The 12,078-nt window shown below is 33.4% G+C and overlaps 1 protein-coding gene across 1 annotated transcript in view; it reads right to left on the minus strand.

The window, feature by feature from the left end:
- Positions 1 to 3,042: 3,042 nt before the first annotated feature.
- The window catches only part of LOC128987689 (dopamine D2-like receptor), a 142,731-nt gene continuing 133,695 nt past the window's right edge, over positions 3,043 to 12,078 (minus strand). The window contains exons 6-8 of the mRNA XM_054408672.1: positions 7,183 to 7,330; positions 5,755 to 6,046; positions 3,043 to 3,812 (exon numbers count right to left, since the gene is read on the minus strand). Coding sequence (XP_054264647.1) covers positions 3,598 to 3,812; positions 5,755 to 6,046; positions 7,183 to 7,330 — 655 coding nt within the window. The 3' untranslated portion in view covers positions 3,043 to 3,597. The remainder of the gene's footprint in view (positions 3,813 to 5,754; positions 6,047 to 7,182; positions 7,331 to 12,078) is intronic.

The following is a 12,078-nucleotide window of genomic DNA, read 5'->3' on the forward strand; positions in this document are numbered from 1 at the left end:
TAAATTAAAATATTATAAGTATTTGTAGTGTAGCGAAATGTGATGTTCGTAACACTAGTGAATGTGGGTCTTTACATAAGTCTTGCACTCTAAACATATGGTCTCAAATTTTAATGAATCTCTTTCTACACTTGTTATGAACTACTATAATGACTTCTACCTCGGATCCAGATTAAAATATAAAGTCTCTATCGATTTAGCCACACACAAGCCTTCACTGTACAAAACGTCATCCCTACTCAGTAGACCTAAAAGCTAATGCAAATACAATAACAAAGATTCTTATTATAGAATAGTTAAACAATGAATTCAACTAGACCATTGTGCAATGAATGTAGTTCTGTTGTAAAATAAGTCGTCACAGGTCCATGACAGACTATGTTGTAGAAGAAGTTGTCCAGCTAAAGCCCACATTGTTGCTAAGTTTGGTCTGAGATTCAAGCTCAACGTAAAATAAATCATATATTTACAACCTCTACTTGATCTTGGAGGAGTGTTTGGGTTGCTTGGCAGTGAGGAAAGCACGAAGTAATAACTGACTTGATGAAAACAACAATGTAATATATTAACTTCAATATTAACTAAAGACTGGTAAATATTTTAACTACTAGCCATTGACCAAAATCAGGCTAAGCCTAACACCCCTGGTCTTGGTGGCCCCAAAACATGTATAAAATATATTATAATATTAATACGCTTATAATCCTCGTATTAAATTGTTTTTACTTTGACACATTCAGATCACTTATTATTCTTTGCTCTGTGATCCAGATGAAATATAAATTACGGCATCGTTCTACCAGTTTAATTGAAACTGTTAGCTTTTAGTAACCTGATTACGTTTATTACATCGTTTGTCGTATATACAAGTGAAATAAAGGTTATATGGTGCTATTGGCGATTTGTTTAATGTATTTATGATAAATATTACTATCAACAAGAATATTACATTTGTATGCATTAAACAAGCTGAAACACTTATAAAAATGTATTATTATTAAATTACTGTTATATTTACGGCTTTAGTCTTCTTTAACCATACCTGATCGTTAAGTATTTTTATATAAGGCAATTATATGTAGGCCTACGTAGTGGTATATCTATCTATATATCTTAATTAGGCCTACTATTATAAAGAAGAGGTGATGTCTGTGTGTGTGTGTGTTTACGCGCTAATCACAAAAACTACTGAACGAACTGCGCTCAAATTACACACAAATAAAGCTACAGCTCCGAAGATATATTTAGAGCGATTGCCCTTTCGATATTGACCCTTTCGGGCTAGGACCCTTCCTCGTGGGCTTTCAATTTTCTGAAAAGGAGTTTTAAAAGTAAATATTACATTGATTGATAGTCTCCACTGTAATAAATAACAAACCCACAAAGTTTTAATGTAAACAAGCAGACCTGTCAAATGAATTTAAACAACACAGCTGCATTCCATACAGCTTGCTCGAACAAATTAAATACTGTACGAATATTCGAACAGAAACGGTTTGGATCATAAACATAAACTATTATGTGACTCGCCCGAATGGTGAGCATTTTCTTGAATTAGACCTACTGGATTGCTTTAAAAACAAATAACTAAAAAATTTAACTCAGTTAAGTTATCTAATGATTCACTTTTAACTCCTCCTTTTAATTCAATGGATGGGTACCTAAGCTAGTTAAAATAATAAAATAACGTCACATATCCAGAAATAAATTTATCACCTGTATTATTTTAGTTGATAAGTTATGAACTATATTCTATAGTGTAAGAGAACATTGAAATAATTTATGTCCTTTTTATCCATAACATGTTTTTTTATACAATCTGTTAAAAATTTGGCGTAAAATACTCACAAAAATATTAAAGTGTCTAGAGATACAATTGTATTATATTAGGGATGATTCTTGTCTTTTATTTAACGAAATTTTGTATGTCAAATCCCGTAATAATTAACTACATTAGTAAAACCTAACAAGAACTTGCAAAATCTGATTTAAAACCATAATTAAAATAATAGTAATATTTAGATACATCACCTTATCGCTATTTGATTGTAATTTGTTAAAATGGAGCAGTCCAAACCGTTTTCTGCAAAAAAAAGACCACTAATCATTATTCAGGAAAAATGGATACACAATAAAGTAGCTATTTCCACGCTAGTCGACATAGTACCCATTTATGATACCAAAAACTAAATTCAACTTACAGAATTTATTAATAAAATGGTTTTCTATAACGTTTGGTTGCTCTGAAACAGCAAAGGGAAAGAAAACTGATTACAAAAAGTCATAGCATATTTATTTACAATACATAGCTTATAATACATTATAGACATTATTTATACGGTAGATATTCCACAAAATAAAGTATGCTGTATAGGCCTAAACTATATTTATAAAGCTGTACTCTCTTATAAACATGTACATGTACTGTTTTACATGAAATATCCTTACTGGTCGTGGTTTATTTACAATGAGCATTTACATTATTGCATTTAGGATGAAAGGTAACTATTTTGGGACCCTGTATAATATTTCAGTGAGGCTATATAAACAGATTCAACCTCCATAAGAGAAATAAACTACGTATATTGTAACATGACATAAATGTAACCAACTATATTTTAAAATTAAAATTAACGTCTTTGTATGTGATATACTATTAAGCGTTTTAGTATATATACATTGGTAAAGTTTAAAGACGACAAGGTCTGGGCAAAAACAAATATGTACATTGTAGCTCGTTTAAAGCAGTAACACTTATTAAACTATTTTTGACAAAAGTCAAAATCTCATTTCGCCTCAAAATATAAAACACTTATTCCTGAAAAGCAATAGAAAATTTAGAATATCGATAGTCCCTATCCCTGAATGATGAATTATATGCAATTACAACTCAAATTATGTCACTAAAATACATTATTGGGAATAGCTTACTTGTAAAAAAACTGATTGTTATAAAACTAAAATTTTTTTATATACAAAAATTTTTGTGACTACAAAAATAATAAGACCTTAAACAATTTCTTTCAATTTTAAATTGGGTAACACATGACCATGGTGATATTTGAAAAAGAAACATGCAAATATAATTTGTTATTAAATTTTTCTTTTTGTTTAACTAAAATTTGGTCTAAGAAATCATAACACCAATCATTGGGGGCACACCAATCATATAGCTATTCCATCCATTCGATATAAATTATAACAAACTGAAGCATTACACATTGTTTATTGTTGGGTAGTTGATAAAATACAGAAATCGAGCCCTTTTTCGTTTCAGTTAGTAAATAGAAACAAATCTAAAAAATAGTGTTTAATTCCCAAAAGTTTGAATTTTATATACCTATGAAAAGCAGCATTATGTTTTAGAATAAGTCACCATTCAAGAGTAGTTGTATTTTTATAATCTATACAAATTAATGTATACAACTTTCTTTTTCATTTAATGTGTATTCTTTGAAACCTGAAATAAAAAATACATTTCGGTATTTATACATTTCAATAAAACGTCCTAGAAATATTACCTTAGCGAACCTACAAGTGCAATACAAATCTGTATTTCTTGCAGAGTTTTACAATCAGTGTATTCTCAAGTGAAGATCACGTGCCTATCATCATTATTTTTTTGAAGGCTTTGCGGAATTCTGGGTTGAAGATTGTGTATATCACAGGATTGACGAAACTGTTCATGTAGCCTAGCCAGGTGGTGATGAGGAAGGCAGTCAGGGAAGGTGTACAAGACGCTTCCAGCTTGGTACAGACAGCATCCATCACGTTGCAGGTGAAAAATGGCACCCAGCAGAACAAAAACACACCTGTGGAAAAGCCGGGGTTGATTAGTAATGCTTAGTCCAGCGACAGAAGACTAGGTTGGGGAAAAGAGCTGGTCTAGTGGTTATAGCATGGGCCTTCGATATCCAAGGTCCCGGATTCAAATCCTGCCAAATCACCAAAGGAATTTGATCTGCGTTATAAAGCCACAATTCTTGGTCTAGCCTGAAGTAATTTGAAAAACAATAAATTAATTTGATCTATTATTTAAGATCCCGGACTGATGCCTAGCGTCTTAGGACAAAAAAGTGCAGTGTCCGATGGTAAGCTTATGAATATAACTTTTGTATTTAGAACACGTGTAACACATTGATTCAACTTTTAGCTGTTGTTTTGTCGTATTGAAGTGAAATATAGAAGGTTTGACACATACATTTAGAGGCTAGAGCCTATTATATCCAAGGGTAAAAAATCTGCGTGCATTTAAGAGAAAATTTACCTGCACCTTTGTAAATTAAGTTTATTAATCAAATTTGGCCTATTTGTAAAATTACACTATCACTTTAATAGAATTTACATAGGTTTAATCGTATTGAACAGAACGATTAAATACTTACACTCCTTTATTAGTTCATGTTAATTATTTGTAAATTATTTCACTGCTATAAAAGTCAGGTAAGTTAAATTATATAAACAATTTAATCATTCTAAACCCAAAATATATTAAAAGTACCAAATAGTTTTGATTAGATCCATAAGTAATGGTTTTTTATCATTTAAATGTATTTAAGGATCAACTTTTCAGCATATTTGTCCTAGTTGATGATTGCAATTGTTCTTTAACATTGCTAAGCACAATTCATTGAATAAATAAATAAATATCCATGGATAAGAACTGAATGTTAAACTATAAAAAAAACAATGAAAGCAAATTTTGTTTTTATATTATTTATATAAAAAAGATTATCATAATCCTTCCGTATGAAACTTATCATGAACCAAGAACGTTATTTTGAGAACTAACTAAAATAAACCATTGCTTATTTTCTAAATTACTTAAATACTCCATCCATAAAAACCTATATGTCGGTGCGGTGAACTAAAGGCTTAACGTATTTTTAGGAGATAAATCAAATCGGCAAACGAGGGAAGACTGCAGTGATAACTTAGTGCGGTGGACGGTATCGAACAAACAATGTCTGTCTTATGCGCCAAGACGCTGCTAAACCATCGCTATATGTGGCTATTCTTTTTATCAACCCCCAAAACGCACTGTAATTTTTGACACGGTTAAAAAAGCTGAAAATTTCAAGCTTTAATTCTAACAAACTAAATCAATGGACATGTTAAAAACACCCACAAAAACATAAATTGAATGTGTGTTGAACGATCGACTAGTTTCTCTTATTGCATTTAAAAATTTTATATAATCGTACGTAGCATAGCCTCATATTTATCACATAGCCTCATAGGCCGTAACCATGACTACACATGGTACCCATGGTAACCATGACTATGTAGGACGTCTTTAAGTACGTAATAATGAATTAAATTTGGTAAAATCTTTAATCCTTTTTTCTTTCGATGGATGTCTTAGGCAATCGTTAGGATTGAACAAAAGTTTTACCAATCAGTAATACGAATCATACATTATTTCGTTATTAGCTGTTATAGCAGTTCGGTTTTACTAAATACAACGGATTGGATGGTTTACTTTTTTCAGCTTGGTTAACTTACATTATAATAAAACAAGGGAGTAATATTACATCCATTACTTTTGGTTAGAGGTTATTTGTAAAATTACACTTTTAATTCAATCCATATTTTCCACCTTAGATTGTTTTTCTACCACAAACTAAATTCAAAATTCTTTTCATTTGACAAAATCTTATCGAACCGTGCCAAACATCCGGATTTATCTGTTATCAAAGGATTCTTATATTTTAAAATACTTACAAACTAATAAGCATTTGTGTTCAACATTACCTAAAACTATAGCTAATGTTTTCGTTGCTTTCCGTTCCTTCTTTGCGGAAGACTTTTCCCGCTTTTTACGGCTGGCCTTGTTCACTTTGTATATAGTAAACCTGGAACCAGCTGTAGCCTTTCGTTCCTTCTTGGACCCCGAACCCTCGTCCTCCGAGGACGTCCTTATACTAGCAGATAATGTCCGTTTGGTTGACGATGAGGGAGGACCACTCTCCGGTGCTGGGGTTGGTTCGTTTCGTCTGGGTGCTGATGACGTCACAGCAGCAGATGACACTGTTGCAATCTGACTCTGGAAATATAAGAATGTTTACTACTTTAGTTTTTTATGTAATTTGATGTGTTTTAAAGTGTTAGAATGACCTTTATTCACGTATACGTAGACATGCCAATCCAAGCTGTAGCGAACTTGTTTCATTCACAGTAAATTCAACAAGAACATAATATTCTAGTTTAAAAATTTTTTTCGTCCCTGGTTATTGGAAAAAATATGTATTAGGAATCTATGTCAAAATTCACATTAGGAAAATCATAAGAAGAAAATATAATTTTGAAACAGTCTAAATGTAAGAAAATATTCAGAGATAGATATAAAATGACTACGGCTGTTTATAAATATGTTATGTATATTTTATTACGAAATTTTCAACCTAAATATCTCGAGGTTTACTGTTGTTAAGAGGTGCATCAGAATGCTCATCTTAATTTCACAAACTTATTTGTTAGTAATTATTTATTGCTCTCGGAGCTCATTCGAACATTTGGCATAATATACGTACATCAATATTGTCTACTAAAGCATGGTAAATACAAACAAGTCGAATCAATAGAGGTAATCACCACTCTACAGTTATATAAGTAAAAAAAAAAAATAGTCTCATTTGATTCTGTATAGTTAAAAGAAAAATGGCAATGAAACAAAATTATAAATAATTGACAAAAAATCTTTACTAGCGTGGTTTAAAATTTCAAAAGGTGGGTAGTGATTATTCATGGATATTAGATTGAATGAATGCTTGTGGGTTATAAATCAACTTTATTCAATTTACAATTTACAACCATTCTCTTGTGTTACTTATTTTATTTACATATTGCAAAAGACTAACAGTCATTAAGAAGATTTGTTTCTATATATAAAAATAATTTAAATCAAACCAAACATTATGTTAATATTCTACCTTATTTCTTATTGGTCGGCCTAAAGTAAGATTTTCACTTAGATGAAGGTGTGTGTTGCAGCTTGTAAGTTTCACGTTAACCTTGTTCGATTTGTCTGGTATATTAGTAAAAATTCGTTTACCTTTTGGTTGAACACCCTATTTTAATCTCTTTTCGTAACTTTTGTTTACTGTTACCCTCTGCCTAACTGAAAATACCGATAAAGTTTCAGGGACTACTTATAATGTACTTATAATATATTGTACTCACTTTACTAGTGTCAGCGGCAGCCCCCACATGGTGTGGACTTGTCGGAGGACTCCCAGGAACAGCAATATCTTCCAGCTGAGAGGCTGCGTACCCCGAGTCGTTGTTACCTTTCTCATCTAGAGGTTTGGCAGTCAATGCGCCAACCGCCCTGTGAAAGAGGCTCATTGAATTTTAGTTGTAAACATAATAATATGCTAAATATATTTTAGCTTCTCCGATAAAATTTGGAATTCCTCTAGGTTCATCCAGGAATTATTTTCCACGTTACTTCAGGCTAGGTTTAGAAGGGTTGCGGAATTATCACTTGGATGAAACCCACTGTTGATTGGCAGGATTTGAACCCAGAACCACTGGGACTGAAGTCCCGCACTCCACCACTACACCAGTTCACCCACCCCAGTAGGATTATGCTATGTAAATACCAATCTTACATTATTTGAAGGGGTGAGAAGCCAAGGGGTACAAGTGACATTTTTATTTTTTCTGGGTTAACTGCAGAAACCATATCCTTAATGTATTAGAAATGTTAGTGGCCAACAGTGACAAGTGAATCTCTATCAGGTGCTGAGATCTAGTGGCAAAATGAATAACTACTTCCATCAACAGCTGTTTCAGTGAGGAGCCAAGGGATACAAGTGACTTAAGTCACTTGTATCCCTTGGCATCCAACTGCCTGCAGACATTTTGTTCAGAATTGTGTTTTGTTTGTTATGCTCATTGAATGTAACTGCAGACAATGTCAGAAGACAGTCTTCCAAGCCTTTTTGGAGGTAAGTTTATTACTTTGATGGGTTCTAGATAGTTCCTAAAATACGTTACAATTATTATTTTTAATAATTTACCTAGTCTGTGCTTTTGAAATATGAAACTGTTCTTTGCAATTCTTAGGTTATGTTTTCATTCCAGATTCAGTCTTATAATTATTTTGTTTTGAAATAGTTATCTTATCTTTATTACATACTGGGTTTTATTTCTAGATGACAGTGATATGGATCCTGACTTCAATCCTCACAATGAAGACTCAGGCGACAGTTCTGAAGATGGTGAGCATAGAATATTTCCAACTCTCATTAGTTGGTTTGGAGATTAGTTAGGAAATAATAGTTAGTTTTGTGGTTAATAAAGCGAAGAAAGAAAGTTTATCGATGGAAAACTTTTTCCATCACTACTTAACGAAAGTAACTATTTTCGATAATAACAATTAGTTCTCCATTTATTTACTACTCGCGCTAGTGTTTTGTTACGGTTTAATTTAATGATTTGAATCAGCTATGTTTATTGTTAAACGTTGTTTTATTCTCTTATTTTGATGTAAAAAAATTCATTGAGAAATATACGTAGGCTAACTTTAGAATATTTTCTACTATTTTTTGGTTTTAAAAATTAATCAAAAATTGACGTAAGTTTCCTTTTAGAAGATTTTATATTATTTTTATGTTCAATCAAATTAATTGAGAAATAAAATAGTTGTAATATTACTGAGGTCTGCTATTCTGTTCTTGTATTTTTTCGTCGTGATGAAAAGTATCGTTCATAACTTGTACCGAAAGTTATTATCCGGCACTTGCTCCATCATTCCCGTCCTCGGCTTCGCCTCGTACGTGAAAATAGCCCTCACATACTCGGCCTCGCACGTGAAATTGGGGTTCCCTGTGTTCGGCTTCGCCTCAAACAAAAACTTGAGCGTGCTACGGAAAATGCCACTTTCGGTCCTAGTAATGAAAAAATATACTATTTCGCTTGAAATAAAAACTTATGACAAGATTTTTCAGATAAATTTTATCGTTTCTTGTATGGTATGTTTATCCACTCCTGGTACCTCTTAAGGAGCTTAAAGTAAAAAATAAACACTGTTTCCATAGGTGTGTTTCATCATGCCATTTAATAACTAATACATGATTCTATTGATATTGTTATTTAATTTTACTGTCAGAAACTGATGTTTTTTTATATTTTAGGTAGAGTCAGAGAAGGAGGGACCCAGGAAGTAGAGGAAGATGAACGGGCTCATGAGACAGTGGAAGAAGAACCCCCTCCAAAGCGGACCAAGCACCCTGGAAGAAAAAGGACTAGACGAACCGAGACGTGGAAAAGGACTAAATCTTCAAGTCTACGAAATTTGGGGCAAGAATACATTGACCGGAAAGGTATACTACACCAAAAAAAGCAGGTTACGCCTTACAACCATCAATGTCGATACAAGTGTAATGAAAAAGTTAATGAGGAAAAGAGACAAGAATATTTTGATCAGTTCTGGGGGTTGGGGAACTGGGAACTACAGTCTTCTTTTTTTAACTCTGCTGTTAATATAGGGGATCCTACTAGAAAGAAAGATAATGCAGCCCGTGGGAAGTCCTTTTCGTGTCAATATCATTTAGGAAATGTCAGGGTTTGTAAAGAATTCTTTTTAAAGACACTAGATGTGTCAAATAAGCGAGTTACTAATGTTGCTACTAAGAAAAAAATGTCTCAAACAGGAATTTCACCTCGAGACAAGAGAGGCCGTAAAATTCCTTCCAATAAAACTGCACAGGCAAAAACAGACTTAGTCAAGGAGCATATTGCAATGTTTCCAAAATACACTAGTCATTATTCAAGACAGCAAGCTCCAAACAGAAAATATCTTGATAGTAACTTAAACATAAAAAAGTTATATGAATGCTATAAACTTTTCTGTGCAGAAAGGGGCATGGAACCTACTACTTTGTCTTATTACAGGCACATTTTCAATACCTGTTTTAACTTTGCTTTTCATCGACCACATGTTGACACATGTAATACATGTGACAAACTACAAAACACCATCGAACATGGGAATGAGGAAGCAAAACAAGCTGCTATTACAGCCAAAGAAGTGCACCTCCGTCAGGCTGAAAGTGCTAAAAGTGAAATGGAAAATGCAAAAAAAGAGGTGAAAGATGACCCAACCCATGTTGCGATTTGTTTTGACCTCCAGAAAATGTTGCCCACCCCAATACTAACGTGCACAAGAATATACTACTCTCGTCAACTTTGGACCTACAATTTCAACGTACATGATATTGGTACAGATAATGCGTTCATGTTCATGTGGCATGAAGCACAAGCGTCTAGAGGGTGTGAAGAAATTGTGTCCTGTGTACTGCAGTACATAAAATCGTTGCCTCCAACTGTCACCCACTTGACAGCTTTCAGTGATAACTGTGGGGGGCAAAATAAGAGTCACATAACAGTAAAATTTTGGGCGTATGTAGTTAATACTAGTAACCTGAAGACCATTGATTTAAAGTTTCTACGTACTGGCCACTCGTACAACGACTGTGACAGGGACTTCGGTAAGGTGGAAATTATGAAAAAGAACATGAAGAGAGGCGTTTTTGTTCCAGATGATTGGGTGGAGATCATTGCGGGAGCAAGCAAAAAGTTCATGGTAAAAAAGATGTCAGATGAAGACTTTGTATCCCTGGATACCATTTACAAGTATTTTGTGAAATCTGTGACTGGGATAAGTAAAATGCAGTGGTTGCAGTTTAGAAAGGACAATCCTTGGACTTTGTTCTACAAAAACACTTTTAATAAAGACATGCCGTTTTCAGAGTACAGTCTGCTAGCGAAGAACCCAGGCAGGATTCCGACCCAACTACCATCTTTGGCTCAAAAAACCAACAAAAAGAAAATAAAGGCATCTAAGTTCAAAGACCTTCTTAATCTGCTGCAATTTGTACCTCCAATCCACCACCGATTCTATAGGTCTCTAGACTACGAAGGGAATCCTCTGACAAGACAGGGCCAACCAAGAGAGCAGACTTGTGATGAACAGCATGAAGAAGACAATGTAGAACTAGAAAACGTTTACGACAGTGATTCTGACTGATATGTATGACAGGCGCTTACTTTTTGTAATTAAATTTGATTTTCATTTGATTTAACAACTTGTGCTCTTAGATTATTCCATTTCCATTTAGAAGACAAGGGGTACAAGTGACACCTCTTATCAGATAGTAGCCGATAACACAAAGAGTCAAATCAAAACCAGTATAAAAATGTGTTTTTCTGAATTTTGAAATACCTGAAAATAAAACTATATTAAACTAACTAAACTAAAATGTGCCTAGATTTGATTATATCAATTAAACTTTAAACCTAATTTTCTCAAAATGAAATTCGAGTCACTTGTACCCCTTGGCTTCTCACCCCTTCATTTCGTTATTAGCTGTTATAGCAGTTCGGCTACAAACTGGTTGGTATGACAGATTCGTTTCAAGTCAGGATGGATCATGGAGACATAAACTGTTTAGTGACGACAAATAGATGGAAACGGAAAATATTCATAAATATGGCATAACATTTACATATACGTACTGCAATCAAGGGAAGGCTAGGCTAGCTAGGTTGATGGCATTTGGTTGGCGATGCTGCTAGGAAGTGTGCTTGAGATGTTTATAAAATCATTGCGTAGAACATGGGCATTTTTGATTCGCCTATTTCCTCTTGTGGTTTATACATTTTTTTAGTGTTTTATTTGTATTAGCTCAATTTGCAATCTTTCTCATTTTTCCAAAAGTATGTAAAATAATATTTTTTTTTATTAATTAGTTTTTCTATGAAATTAGATGTTAGTTTGACTACTGGTGAAGCTCATTCCTCACACACAGGATATGCTATGCCTATGTGGGGAGTAATGTATCTGTTTGTACAACTCCGTGTAACAATTATTGTGTTTTGGTGGAATAAATAATTTTTAATTAATCATTTAATTGAGGTATTTGTGCTCAGTAGCAGTCGATCTTAATAAATATGTAACGTGAGATAGGGAAAAAGGTAAGTGGGCCGGGCAGGGTGCTTATTGCCTAGTACTTACTGTGTTGGGTGAACTGGCTACTCTGTCTTAAGGTTAGGCCACTTTTGCGGGAAGTT

The sequence above is a fragment of the Macrosteles quadrilineatus genome, unplaced genomic scaffold, assembly GCF_028750875.1.
Source record: "Macrosteles quadrilineatus isolate MER2022 unplaced genomic scaffold, UCM_ALF_1.0 Scaffold_2__2_contigs__length_208266976, whole genome shotgun sequence".
In the NCBI taxonomy this organism is placed as follows: domain Eukaryota; kingdom Metazoa; phylum Arthropoda; class Insecta; order Hemiptera; family Cicadellidae; genus Macrosteles; species Macrosteles quadrilineatus.